Genomic DNA, 15289 nt, shown 5'->3' with positions numbered 1-15289 from the left:
ATTTCATCTGCAAATGGTGATATTTTGACCTCTTCCTTTTCAAATTGTATAAGTGGCTATTATCCCAGAAAGTCAGAATACCGAAAATACAATTTGCAAAATACATGAAGGTCAAGAAGAAGGAAGACTAAAGTGTAGATACTTCGATCCTACTTAGCTGGGGGAACAAAATACCCATGGAAGGAGTTACAGAGACAAAGTTCAGATCAGAGACTGAAGGAAGCACCATCCAGAGACCGCCCCACGTAGGGACCAATCTCATGAACAACAACCAAAAAGTAAAAAATAAAAACAAATTAAAAAAAAACATTTTCCCAGAAAATATCACATTGCACAACTGAGACTCCAATAAAACAATAATTTTTGACTTCAGTCTTCTATTAGATAAAATATTTTATTTATATATAAAATTTATATATTTACATATATATAATAAGTTTCTTCCTCACTGATTTTGTCTAGGTATGTCAGTGTGTGTTGGAGTGTTCAGCTCCAGCAGCATCTAGAAGAAAAGCAAGAATTATCAATAGTATCACCGGGCACATCATTGGTGGCATTGCCAGGAGCAGCAGCAGCAGCAGTGTCATTGTCATCAGGATCAATGTAATGAGAAACAGTGAGAAGGTGGAGGCTTGTTTGTTAATTATATTCTCAGATGTTGCTTCCTTTGGAATGTTTGTTTCCAGACTGAATACCGAAAATACAATTTGCAAAATACATGAAGCTCAAGAAGAAGGAAGACCAAAGTGTCGATACTTTGATCCTACTTAGCTGGGGGAACAAAATACCCATGGAAGGAGTTACAGAGACAAAGTTCAGAGCAGAGACTGAAGGAAGCACCATCCAGAGACTGCCCCACGTAGGGACCAATCTCATGAACAACAACCAAAAAGTAAAAAATAAAAACAAATTAAAAAAAACATTTTCTCAGAAAATATCACATTGCACAATTGAGACTCCAATAAAACAATAATTTTTGACTTCAGTCTTCAAAAATCAGACTTCAGAAGAGCAGAGATAAATAGAAACTAATGTTTAACAGGAAGATTTCTCTGCTTAGCCATTCAAAAAACACAAGGTTTTCAATGGGAGTGAAAAAAATTTTGCCTCATTCCAGGATGGGAGTCAACCAAGTACCATGGTCAGTTATGTTGGTCTAAACTGGTTTTGTTAACTATGTGAAGTATTTTCATTAAGTTGGGAAAAGAAAACAATTTTTTTCTGATGCTAGGTAATGCTTAAATAGCATGAAATGTATTAATCATGACTATTAGTACCAAAGAGATCTACTTTTCAATCTAAACTTAAAGTTCATCTATTTTAAGCAACCACTGTGGTCTACCTTACCTGGTTTATCATTTCTGTTGGAGGGAGGTCCTTGGCCATTTTCTTCATAGCACGCTTGCCGAAGTCGAATTCTCATCCATGCCATCGTTGATAACAACAATGTAAGAAACCACATCGGGGGCATTACCAGCAGCAGTAGCTTATCTGGGTCCCAAGGAAAATCATGTTCCCAGACAGTGGATTCACTATGGCTAAGTTGATCCAGTGACTCTAAAGCGTCATAAAAAACTTCAGCTAGATCTTCATCTAGGTCAGGAACAGGACTGGGTTCCTCACCTGAAGAAAGAATAGCATACTTGTCTTATGCTCGAGGCAATGTCAGAACATTCAGGTCAGTTCTTTCAATGGAATCTAGGGAACGGCAAGTGCAGGTACCAGGAGTAGGCTCTGGGTCACAATGGGGTGTGTCCCTTGCATGCTCCATGAAAAAATCTGAATCAGTTATGAAAACCAACCCAATGTCACTACCTGTTTCTGAGTCATATTTTTCATCAGATTCAGAACTGTCCACAGGACTTGGGGAAGGAATCTTCTCAACATGAGCAGGAGCACCACTATCAGGAGCGGGTTGTAAAGAAGTAGGTTCTATGTCATCAGGAGCCCTGGTGTCATCAGCACAGGTGGAATGAGTTGGCTCACTGACTACAGGGTCCCCATTGTCAGGAGCACACTGGGAAAGAGTTGGATCAACATCAACAGGAGCCCCATTGACAGCAGCACAGGTGGAAGAATTTGGCTCAGCATCAGCAGGAGCCCTGCTGTCAGCAGCACTTGTGGATTGAGTTGGCTCAATGTCATCAGGAGCCTCACACACATGGATTCTATGCTTCCTGGGAATGTGAAGGAAGATAGGTGGTTCATTTCCTCGCACCTATAAGAAAAATTGGCAATGTTACTTTTGATTGAAAGTTTCACTCGTTTTATTCATTTTATCACCTGTCTGCTAATCAGAGTCTCAATTTATAGTCCCCAAAATTTTTCTGTATCCAGACCCACTTCATCACTAAGGACACTCTCTGATATTCAGAAACTTCTGCTTCATTTCTGCATGATGAGTAAAAGGCCCAGAGTATCTAGAAATCTTTAATGGGGACCTGCTTAGGGTTATGCTTTCCTTTCTTCTGCTCATTGCTACCTAACATCATCATTATGTGCAAAATGGAAAGATATAAAAAGAAAGGACAATATGTGTCCTCTCCTGTCTTTATGACCTGAATTTTAAATTCCAGCCAGATGAAGTGAATAGGACAGTGAGGTGCTTTGAGAACAAAATGAACCTCTCTCTTCTGCACTACACTAACCCTTCCCCAATGAATGATCTTCCACAGTTGTCTATTAGATACCTGGGATATCAGAACAGTGGAGCTGAATTGTGAATGTGTGAATAAAGTATTTCAATATCTACAGCAGAGGGAAATTGCTGAGTTCCATGTATGGATTCTATATAGGCCTTCTAAAATCTTACCTATTAACTCTATGTTAAAGTAACTTTTATGCACTAGGTGTAATTGTAATCTTTGATGCTTAATACCTCCATCTGAGTGATAACCTAGGCCTAGTCCTGGAAGCTTCTAGCCTCTGTGAAACTTAGCATAGGCCTATTCTGCAAAGTTCTCTCTTTCCTGTGTAGGTCAAGATGTGATCATTCTGATGCTGCTTCAGTACCATGCCTGCTGCCTGAACCATGATGGTGATGTGTGCATCCAACTGGAACCTTGAGCCCAACTTCAAACACACCCTTTCTTCTGGAAGTTGTCTTCTCATGGTCTTTTCTTACAGCCATAGAAAGTAACTAACATAACCATCATCTAGGTACAGAAGGAGTGACTTCAAACGTCTGAGGGATTCATTCCAAGCTGTGCAGGGGTTTTGCCCAGTGGACTTGGTCACAAAACAAGTGATCAAATTCCATAAGGTGCCCTTCCGGTCCGGCCAGCACCTGGGTAGCTAGGGTGCAGAGTCAGCTGACATCTGCCAGCTACCCACAACACCTGCCACGGGATCTTAAGACCTCTGGTGAGTGGAACACAGCTTCTGCTCCAATCCAATCCAATCCTGCGGGACCTGAGACTGCATTAATTAGGGAAGCAGAAAACCCGGCCTGATCAGGGACACAAGCCCCTTCTGCTCCATACCAGCACAGGGGTACCTTGGGCGTGGAGTCTGCGGACACCCGTAAGGTATACACAGGACACTCCACAGGATTTTAAAACCTCTGTGAGTGGATCACAACTTCTGCCAGGAAGCAGGGTTGAACAACAGATATTTGGGCACCTTCCCTGCAAGAGGAAAGCCTACCTGCAGAGAGTACTCTGACCACTGAAACTCAGGAGAGAGCTAGTCTCCCAGGTCTGCTGATAGAGGCTAACATAAACACCTGAGGAACAAGATCTAACCAGAGACAACTACAACAACTAACTCCAGAGATTACCAGATGGTGAAAGGCAAGCATAAGAATCTTACTAACAGAAACCAAGACCACTGACCATCATCAGAACGCAACACTCCCACCCCACACACTCCCGGGTACCTCAACACAGCCGAAAAACTAGACCCGAATTTAAAAGCATATCTCATGATGATGGTAGAGGACATCAAGAAGGACTTTAATAACTCACTTAAAGAATTACAGGAGAACACTGCTAAACAGGTAGAAGACCTTAAAGAGGAAGCACAAAAATCCCTTAAAGTATTGCAAGAAAACATGACCAAACAGGTGATGGAATTGAATAAAACCATCCAAGACCTAAAAAGGGAAGTAGACACTATAAAGAAAAACCAAAGTGAGGCAACGCTGGAGATAGAAAACCTTGGAAAGAAATCTGGAACTATAGATCCAAGCATCAGCAACAGAATACAAGATATGGAAGAGAGAATCTCAGGTGCAGAAGATTCCATAGAGAACATCTGCACAACAATCAAAGAAAATACAAAATGCAAAAAGATCCTAACTCAAAACATCCAGGAAATCTAGGATACAATGAGAAGACCAAACCTACCGATAATAGGAATAGATGAGAATGAAGATTTTCTACTTAAAGGGCCAGCAAATATCTTCAACAAAATTATAGAAGAAAACTTCCCAAACCTAAAGAAAGAGATGCCCATGAACATACAAGAAGCCTACAGAACTCCAAATAAACTGGACCAGAAAAGAAATTCCTCCTGACACATTAGAACAACAAATGCACTAAATAAAGATAGAATAGTAAAAGCAGTAAGGGAAAAAGGTCAAGTAACATATAAAGGCAGGCCTATCAGAATTACACCAGACTTTTCACCAGAGACTATGAAAGCCAGAAGATCCTGGACAGATGTTATACAGACACTAAGAGAACACAGATGCCAGTCCAGGTTACTATACCCAGCCAAACTCTCAATTACCATAGATGGAGAAACCAAAGTTTTCCACGACAAAACCAAACTCACACATTATCTTTCCACGAATCCAGCCCTTCAAAGGATAATAATAGAAAAAAAACCAATACAAGGACGGAAATCACGCCCTAGAAAAAGCAAGAAAGTAATCCCTCAACAAACCAAAAAGAAGACAGCCACAAAAATAGAATTCCAATTTTAAAAACAAAAATAATAGGAAGCAACAATTACTTTTCCTTAATATCTCTTAATATCAATGGACTCAATTCCCCAATAAAAAGACATAGACTAACAGAGTGCCTACACAAACAGGACCCAACATTCTGCTGCTTACAGGAAACCCATCTCAGGGAAAAAGAAAGACACTACCTCAGAGTGAAAGGCTGGAAAACAATTTTCCAAGCAAATGGTCTGAAGAAACAAGGTGGAGTAGCCATTCTAATATCTAATAAAATCGACTTCTAACCCAAAGTTATCAAAAAAGACAAGGAAGGACACTTCATACTCATCAAAGGTAAAATCCTCCAAGAGGAACTCTCAATTCTGAATAACTATGCTCCAAATGCAAGGGCAGCCACATTCATTAAAGAAACTTTAGTAAAGCTCAAAGCATATATTGAAACTCACACAATAAAAGTGGGAGACTTCACCACTTTCACCAATGGACAGATCATGGAAACAGAAACTAAACAGGGACACAGTGAAACTAACAGAAGTGATGAAACAAATGGACTTAACAGATATCTACAGAACAATTTATCCTAAAACAAAAGGATATACCTTCTTCTCAGCACCTCATGGTACCTTCTCCAAAATTGACCATACAATTGGTCACAAAACAGGCCTCAACAGATACAAAATGATTGAAATCGTCCCATGCATCCTATCAGACCACCATGGACTAAGGCTGATCTTCAATAACAACATAAATAATGGAAAGCCAACATTCACGTGAAAAATGAACAACACTCTTCTCAATGATACCTTGATCAAGGAAGGAATAAAGAAATTAAAGACTTTTTAGAGTTTAATGAAAATGAAGCCACAACATACCCAAGCTTATGGGACACTATGAAAGCATTTCTAAGAGGGAAACTCATAGCTCTGAGTGCCTCCAAAAGAAACTAGAGAGAGCACACACTAGCAGCTTGACAACATACCTAAAAGCTCTAGAAAAAAAGGAAGCAAATTCACCCAAGAGGAGTAGAGGGCAGGAAATTATCAAACTCAGGGGCAAAATCAACCAAGTGGAACAAGAAGAACTATTCAAAGAATCATCCAAACGAGGAGCTGGTTCTTTGAGAAAATCAACAAGATAGATAAACCCTTAGCCAGACTCATTAGAGGGCACAGGGACAGCATCCTAATTAACAAAATCAGAAATGAAAAGGGAGTCATAACAACAAACACTGAAGAAATCCAAAACACCATCAGATCTTTCTACAAAAGACTATACTCAACAAAACTGGAAAATCTGGACGAAATGGACAAATTTCTAGACAGATACCAGGTACCAAAGTTAAACCAGGGTCAAGTTAACGATCTAAACAGTCCCATATCCCCTAAAGAAATAGAAACAGTTATTAATGGTCTCCCAACCAAGAAAAGCCCAGGACCAGATGGGTTTAGTGCAGAGTTCTATCAGACCTTCTAAGAAGATCTAATTCCAGTTCTGCACAAACTATTCCACAAAATAGAAGTAGAAGGTACTCTACCCAACTCATTCTATGAAGCCACAATTACTCTGATACCTAAACCACAGAAAGATCCAACAAAGATAGAGAACTTCAGACCAATTTCCCTTATGAATATCGATGCAAAAATACTCAATAAAATTCTCCCTAACCGAATCCAAGAACACATCAAAACAATTATCCATCCTGACCAAGTAGCTTTTATTCCAGGGATGCAGGGATGGTTTAATATACGGAAATCTATCAACGTAATCCATTATATAAACAAACTCAAAGACAAAAACCACATGATCATCTCGTTAGATGCGGAGAAAACATTTGACAAAATCCACCACCCATTCATGATAAAAGTCTTGGAAAGATCAGGAATTTAAGGCCCATACCTAAACATGATAAAAGCAACCTACAGCAAACCAGTAGTCAACATCAAAGTAAATGGTGAGAAGTTGGAACCAATCCCACTAAAATCAGGGACTAGACAAGGCTGCCCACTTTCTCCCTACCTAAGTCCTAGCCAGAGCAATTCGACAACAAAAGGAGATCAAAGGGATACAAATTGGAAAAGAAGAAGTCAAAATATCACTTTTTGCAGATGATATAATAGTACATATAAGTGACCCTAAAAATTCCACCAGAGAAATACTACACCTGATAAACAGCTTCAGTGAAGTATCTGGATATAAAATTAACTCAAACAAGTCAATGGCCTTTCATACACAAAGGATAAACAAGCTGAGAAGGAAATTAGGGAAACAACACCCTTCTCAATAGTCACAAACAATATAAAATACCTTGGCGTGACTCTAACTAAGGAAGTGAAAGATCTGTATGACAAGAACTTCAAGTCTCTGAAGAAAGAAATTAAAGAAGATCTCAGAAGATGGAAAGACCTCCCAGGCTCATGGATTGGCAGGATCAACATTGTAAAAATGGCTATCTTACCAAAAGCAATCTACAGATTCAATGCAATCCCCATCAAAATTCCAACTCAATTCTTCAACAAATTAGAAAGGGCAATCTGCAAATTCATCTGGAACAACAAAAAACCTAGGATAGCAAAAACTCTTCTCAAGGATAAAAGAACCTCTGGTGGAATCACCATGCCTGACCTAAAGCTGTACTACAGAGCTATTGTGTTAAAAAACTGCATGGTACTGGTATAACGACAGACAAGTAGACCAATGGAACAGAATTGAAGACCCTGAGATGAACCCACACACCTATGGTCACTTGATCTTCGACAAGGGAGCTAAAACCATCCAGTGGAAAAAAGACAGCATTTTCAACAAATGGTGCTGGCACAACTGGAGCTTATCATGTAGAAGAATGTGAATTGATCCATTCCTATCTCCTTGTACTAAGGTCAAATCTAAGTGGATTAAGGAACTCCACATAAAACCAGAGACACTGAAACTTATAGAGGAGAAAGTAGGGGAAAGCCTCAAAGATATGGGTACAGGGGAAAAATTCCTGAATACAACAGCAAAGGCTTGTGCAGTAAGATCGAGAATTGATAAATGGGACCTCATAAAGTTGCAAAGCTTCTGCAAGGCAAAAGACACCATCAATAAGACAAAAAGACCACCAACAGATTGGGAAAGGATCTTTACCTATCCTAAATCAGATAGGGGACTAACATCCAATATTTATAAAGAACTCAAGAAGGTGGACTCCAGAAAATCAAATAACCCCATGAAAAAATGGGGCTCAGAACTGAACATAGGCTCAGTGGGTAAGAGCACCCGACTGCTCTTCCAAAGGTCCGAAGTTCAAATCCCAGCAACCACATGGTGGCTCACAACCACCCGTAATGAGATCTGATGCCCTCTTCTGGTGTGTCTGAAGACAGCTACAGTGTAATTACATATAATAAATAAATAAATAAATCTTAAAAAAAAAAAAAAAAAAAGAATTCTCACCTGAGGAATACCGAATGGAAGAGAAGCACCTGAAAAAATGTTCAACATCCTTAATCAAAAAGGTAATGCAAATCAAAACAACCCTGAGATTCCACCTCACACCAGTCAGGAATGGCTAAGATCAAAAATTCAGGTGACAGCAGATGCTGGTGAGGATATGGAGAAAAAGGAACACTCCTTCATTGTTGGTGGGATTGCAAACTTGTACAACAACTCTGGAATTCAGTTTTGCAGTTCCTCAGAAAATTGGACATAATACTACCAGAGGATCCAGCAATACCTCTCCTGGGCATATATCCAGAAGATGTTCCAACCGGTAAGAAGGACACATACTCCACTATGTTCATAGCAGCCTTATTTATAATAGCCAGAAGCTGGAAAGAACCCAGATGCCCCTCAACAGAGACATGGATACAAAACATGTGGTACATTTACACAATGGAGTACTACTCAGCTATTACAAAGAATGAATTTATGAAATTCCTAGGCAAATGGTTGGTCCTGGAGGGCATTATCCTGAGTGAGGTAACCCAATCACAAAAGAACTTAAGTGATATGTACTCACTGATAAGTGGATATTAGCCCAGAAACTTAGAATAGCCAAGATATAAGTTACAATTTGCAAAACACATGAAACTTAAGAAGAACGAAGACCAAAGTGTGGACACATTGCTCCTTCATAGAATTGGGAACAAAACACCCATGGAAGGAGTTACAGAGACAGATTTTTGAGCTGAGACAAAAGGATGGACCATCTAGAGACTGCCATATCCAGGGATCCATCCCATAATCAGCCTCCAAACGATGACGCCATTGCATACACTAGCAAGACTGTGCCAATAGGACCCTGATATAGCAGTCTCTAGTGAGACTATGCCGGGGCGGAGCAAACACATAAGTGGAAGCTCACAGTCAGCTATTGGATGGATCACAGAGCCCCCAATGGAGGAGCTAGAGAAAATGCCCAAGGAGCTAAAGGGATCTGCAACCCTATAGGTGGAACAACATTATGATCTAACCAGTACCCCAGAGCTCTTGACTCTAGCTGCATATGTATCAAAAGATGGCCTAGTCGGCCATCACTGGAAAGAGAGGACCATTGGACTTGCAAACTTTATACAGGGGAACGCCAGGGCCAAAAAGTGGGAGTGGGTGGGTAGGGGTCTGGGGGGACAGTATGGGGACTTTTGGGATAGCATTGGAAATGTAAATGAGGAAAATACCTAATTTTTAAAAAATGAAAAAAGCAATTCTATAATGCTAGCTTAGATAGGCTACCCAGAGCACTCACTGATTCAACCAGATACATTTAGGAAATATGAATGTTGAAAGTGGATTTGATGCGGCATGGCAAATAAGGTCTCCACATATTTGTTGCTCCTTACACCTCCATGAAATTTATAACTTAGCAGCCTACTTTTGCCCTTCAGTACCAGGTTTCATGATACTTACATGAAAAAGTCACACTCCAAAACATATTCTGCATCATCAAACAATATAACACAGAGAAGATTCAACAAAATAAGTTAAGAAGCACTGTTGATCAAAGGGAAAGGATGAGGAAGCATGCAATCTATGTGTCTTCAAACTGTTCAAATGTTAGAATTTAGTTCACTGGATTCACTGAGAATCATCGTCTTGAAAACGGCAAAGCATGTGGAATTTTCAGACATAGGCACGCTTTCATATACCACGTGTTACAGGGCTCATTATCCCCTTCCTCATTTTGTAAATATGCTTGCCAGTTATTAAAGAAGAATGAAAGGACCATATGATGCAAAATTAAATTTCCAGGACATCTGCCACATTCATGAAGATAACACTGAAGATAAATGAGAGGACCCTGAAGAGATTTCCCTGAATTGTTAGTCACACAACAGGTGTATATAAACAGCATTTATCTACCAGTATACTTAAATTCATGATTCAAAATAATCTTTATCTTAGGGGTTTCTATACATGTGTTTACATTACTCTGCCTGTGTTATTCTTGCCTGTGTATTTCTCCCCTCCCTCTCTCTCTCTGTCTGTCTCTCTGTCTTGTGTGTTTCTGTGTGTGTGTGTTTGTGTGTGTGTGTGTGTGTGTGTGTGTGTGTGTGTGTGTGTAGACTGGAGGGAAATTTCAGGAGCTGGCTCTCTTCTTCCACAGAGTTAGAAAGGGGCTCTGACCATTTCTGCTGCTCTGTATGGTTCAATCTGTCTAGCTTGTGAGTTTCAGGGCTGTTCTACTCTCTTAGCCTCCAATCTGGATTTAGAGGTGCAGAGATTACAGACTTTTTCCTTTTTTCAGGATGAAATTCAGCTTATTAGGCTTCCAAGGCAAGTGCATGAATCCACTGAGTCATCTGGTTGGTATATTTTATGTATATATACATGCATGAGACCATGTATGTGTGTATGTATTTATACATATGTATGTATATATGAATATGTATATATACATGTATATATATATTATGCATTTTTATTCTAGTTTTAAAATAAAGGGGAGAGAGAGCGAGAGCGAGAGCGAGAGAGAGAGAGAGAGAGAGAGAGAGAGAGAGAGAGATGTTGGTTGTTACCCGTTTAGAATGCAAATGAAATGGAGAAAAGTATGAATTTCTCATTGACATGAGAACTTTTCCTTTGCCCAAGCTAGTTAGCATATTTGAAACATGCCTGTGTCGTTGTCATCCCTGTCTGGCTGTACTTCTTCATAAAGACTTACATTGGGTATTCTCTTAGCATGCAATAGGGAACTGTTATTATCTAGCTCAGGTCCATTTTTTTTTAATTTTATACTTATTTCACTGCAATTGCCACATAGGCTTCTGGGAAGTCTTCTGTTAGTTTGATTTTATGCAAGTTTAGTATCAGAAAATAGCGTCTATCTTTATTTCAATCACATAATTTATTTTTTGAAGAATGGAAACTACCTTTGGCTAGGTTGTGCCTGGCATATATCAGTGCTTTCATGATATTGTGGATCTAATAATTGGTATATAAAAGAAGTTGCTTCATTTCATGCCAACAGTAACTAATCTCTGGTTACCATATCCTTCACCATTATTATTTACGTTCTGTATCATCATAAAAATCTCTATTTAGGGGAAAGGTGTTTGTAGTAGGAATGTTAGTTTTGAAAACTCTAACGGCTTTTCACTGAACTAGAAGATGATTACCAGGTGAATTTCTGTGCTCGAAAATTACCTGAGTTCTAAATTCTTGCTTAGTTCTCTCTAGAACAAAATTTACTCAGGTTCATCACATATTGTAGCTAAATTTAATTCGGAAACTAAGTTGAACCAGGCTAAAAAGAAGGAACATTTGAGTTTGGTTTCTGACAATATTAAGCTCACAGTTTCTAATGATTTCACTGGGTGTAATAATTACCTCTAATCTGCCCCTTTCTTAATGGTCAATTTAGAGGGTTTACATTAAGATAATTAGCTAGTTGTTAACAGTACGTAGTGAAGGAAGTGTTGTGAGTAAGATCTGCAAACAGACCCTTGTGTTTGCTTTGTAACTTCTCAATGGGGATTAAAACAGAAAAGAGGGCTTTTTTGTTTTTTACTTGCTTCTGTAGTTGCTGTGACAAAATGTCTGATGGGAAAGTAAGTCAGTAACTTCCAGCAAGGCAACGGGGTGTCCCATTTTGTGGTAGTATTCTATTGCTTCTCACATGCTGGTAGACCAGGAAACAAATAACACAGAACTGGTACCACAATTAGTCATAACCATGAAAACCTACCCCTGACAACCTTGTGCTCCCTTGGCCATATTCCCGAATGTTGAACCCTCTCTCAAAGAGTGGGCAAGTATTCAAACCCAGGAGAACACATCTCTCTCTGTCTGAAGCTCCCACGCACTGGGTAACAGGTGTGTAAAGTTATCAACACACGCACACGCTTACAGGCATGCACTCACACTCACACACACACACACTTTTTATATACTCTGTGTGGGTGTGTGTGTGTCTGTGTGTGTGTGTGTATGTGTGTGTGTGTGTGTGTTCATGCTAAAGCATTTTCAGTCAATGTGTAAATCAGGGTCAGCGAGATGGCTGAGTAGATAAAGGTACTTGTCAGCATGACAAACAGCTTGAACTTGATGCCTGAGACTGAAATAGTGGAAGGAGAAGACTGACTCTTATTAGTTATCATTTGATACCCACAATTCACCTTGCCTTCCCCTACTTCCCATAACAATTATGAACAGGGTGTCCTTGACCTGACAGAGACCATCCTGCTTGCTTTATGAGTTCATAAATTAAAGGGGTGCCCAGCTTACCGAGCCTCCTATTGTGCACACCCTGCCTATTAATCCTTTGGACTTCAATAGGTAAAATGTGAAGGCTGAGGCCTGGGTCCAGGAAGTTAAAAAATATCCTAAGACTGAATACTTATTTCCCCTTATGACACTTCTAATCATTTTCATATCAAACATATTCACCCTAGGAGCTGGAAAAGGGGGCTGAGGAGTTTTTAACAAGTATTGCTCTTGCCTAGCACCTGGGTTTGATTTGTAATACATAAACGTTTGCTGACCGACTAGGCCATGGCCTAGTCAGTCATCACTGGAAAGAGAGGCCCATTGGACACACAAACATTATATGCCCCAGTACAGGGGAACGCCAGGGCCAAAAAAAAATGGAAATGGGTGGGTAGGGAAGTGGGGGGGAGGATATGGGGGACTTTCCGGATAGCATTAGAAATATAATTGAGGAAAATATGTAATAAAAAATATTAAAAAGAAAATGTTTGCTGATAAAATTCTGAAACACCAAGTCCAGGGGATGGAATAACCTCTTCTGATGTCTGTGGGAAGCACACACACATGGGACACAGGCAGAATACACATGCAAAGCATTCACACACTTAAAGTCAGTCGATCTAAGAAGAGAAACACAAATATGTTGGTTGCTTCCATGTTGACTGTACCTCCTTCCAGGAGCCTGTATTATTTACTTTCTGTCATTTTATGAATTCTCCTCACTGTGTTACAAACATGCTCATTTTTTTTTCTTTCTTGTTGTTTCCATAGTCTAATTTCCTAACACTTACATTTTAACACAGTGGTTCTCAACCTATCTGCCATGATCAATTAGAGGAGTTGAATAGAACAGGCTCACACAAGTTGCCTAGGACCATCTGAAAACCCTGATAGGACATTACAACTGATAACATTATCAAACCTACAGTTATGGAGTAACAACAAAAACAATTTTGTCGTTGGGAGTCACCACAACATGAGGAACTCTATTAAAGAAAGGGTCACAGCATTAGGGAGGTAGGGAAGCACTGCCTAATACAGGGCCTGGCAAGGAGTGAGGATATGAAGGAGATTAGGGGAATGTTCAAGGCTAGGTTTCTCTTCTCTGACACTACTTGCAGTACTCAAGGCACAGGCACACACAGCCAACATTTCCCTTCATAACAAGCAAATATGTTACTTATCAAATGAGGGGGAATTACCATTAGGGATGGAGGGGGAATTACCATTAGGGATGCTTTTTCTTCACAAGTGTTAGGTATTGGCTCTCCCGGAGAACAAACATAAACTCCAGAACTCCAAAAACCCACAAAACCCTTTTGCATCCTCTTCAGTGGTCTAAGTAAAGTTTGGCTAGATTCTTCCTGCAAAGCAAAGGTAGAGAGTTAACTTTTTGTTTGGTTCTGAAATTAACTCTTTTGTTTTTGGGTGCATGCTTTCAAATCAACTTTACTTCTTAGAAATCACAGGGTATTGACACATGAAAAATAAAAACCCTAATTAAACATGAAAGGCCTGCTAATATGCTTATCTATTTTCAAATTGCTAGGATATCATCAAGATGTAAAAATATTTAGGCTAGACTAGATTAAGAGTAAATCATGAAATGAGACACGGGACATTGTTCTTACGGTTGAGACTAAACTTAATTCATTATGTGCCAAATTTTCTACATTTTATATAAGATGGTCATTAATATTGATGAAACCTCTTTTGGCAGTCTTTCTCCTCCATTGCTGGGGGGCATAAAATGCACATTTTCCCATTTGTAAATAAATGCCAGTTAAATTGCCACTGCTGTCCTTACCATAGTACCTGTGGAACTGCTTTATAGAGACACACTGGACCACTGAGTCACATTCAAAAATCATTAAAATGTCACTTATCATTCACAAGCACCTCAGTCTAGGGCTACAGGTTATACAGAAACAAGTTTCCTAAACTCCAGCATCTCATAGTGATAAAGTAGCCTCATACTGAATGTGGAAGTATCTAAATAAAACACTACAACAGTTTAAGTGTTTGAATATGGCACAAAGAATATACATGTATATTTCAAAAATAGAAAAAGAAGAACTTATACGGAAGTATATAGTAATTGACTCTCTGCTTCTAGAAATGCTGGCTAACTGGGGAAGGACAGTTATTGTTTAACTAGATGAAGAACTTTCAACATACCCTTATAAGAATCAAATAGAAAATGCTCTAATCTCTTCATAAGGCAAATTTGATGAACATAATTGCTAAATATCCACAATTTCTTCTCAGAGTAAACACAGATGAAAGAGAGAAACCAAAGAGAGGCTCTCATATATGATCCTGAAATAGGAGCGTCCAAGGGTAGATAAAACTATGGGCATTCTGCTGAGGGTAAAGGCACTTTGGAGATTCCTGGATCATTGAAATATCTGGACTTACTAAATGGTATTCTGGTCTATTATCACAGTCACATTTTAAAATCTGTCTAATGTGTATTCATTTCTGCAAACATTACTTTGTCAAACATCAAACATCTTGTATTATGTGAGAACTGCACTCAGTCTTCACTCCCTATGTCTTTTGAGTCCATTCTCATATCGGGCCACTACTACCCATAAGGACTTATTGCTCACTTGCAATTGATAGAAAGTTCCACATCTACAATATGGTTTTCTCTGAATCACCTTTCCTTATAAAACTGGGATAGTTAGAGTACTGTTG

At 39.3% G+C, this 15289-nt stretch overlaps 1 protein-coding gene across 1 annotated transcript; it reads right to left on the bottom strand.

The window, feature by feature from the left end:
- Nucleotides 1-441: 441 nt before the first annotated feature.
- LOC147002401 (uncharacterized) lies at nucleotides 442-15248 on the bottom strand. The gene is made up of 4 exons (XM_085843926.1): nucleotides 13792-15248; nucleotides 1816-2218; nucleotides 1348-1623; nucleotides 442-502 (listed from the first exon to the last, which is right to left on the bottom strand). The coding sequence occupies exons 1-4, from the start codon at nucleotides 13912-13914 to the stop codon at nucleotides 468-470; spliced, it is 837 nt and encodes a 278-aa protein (XP_085700052.1). The 5' UTR covers nucleotides 13915-15248; the 3' UTR covers nucleotides 442-467.
- Nucleotides 15249-15289: the final 41 nt, after the last annotated feature.

This window comes from Mus caroli, unplaced genomic scaffold (assembly GCF_978045245.1).
Source record: "Mus caroli unplaced genomic scaffold, Mus_caroli_1 scaffold_10, whole genome shotgun sequence".
In the NCBI taxonomy this organism is placed as follows: domain Eukaryota; kingdom Metazoa; phylum Chordata; class Mammalia; order Rodentia; family Muridae; genus Mus; species Mus caroli.
Note: the sequence above shows the minus strand (reverse complement) of the source record. Positions and strands in the feature narration are given on the sequence as shown.

Coding starts and splice junctions, on each gene's coding strand:
- LOC147002401 (XM_085843926.1), bottom strand. CDS start 13,914: ATGCAAAAGGGTTTTGTGGGTTTTTGGAGTTCTGGAGTTTATGTTTGT. Junction 2,219..13,791: donor TTCCCCCTCCATCCCTAATG/GTAATTCCCCCT, acceptor TTTTTCTTATAG/GTGCGAGGAAATGAACCACC. Junction 1,624..1,815: donor AAAATATGACTCAGAAACAG/GTAGTGACATTG, acceptor TTCTTTCTTCAG/GTGAGGAACCCAGTCCTGTT.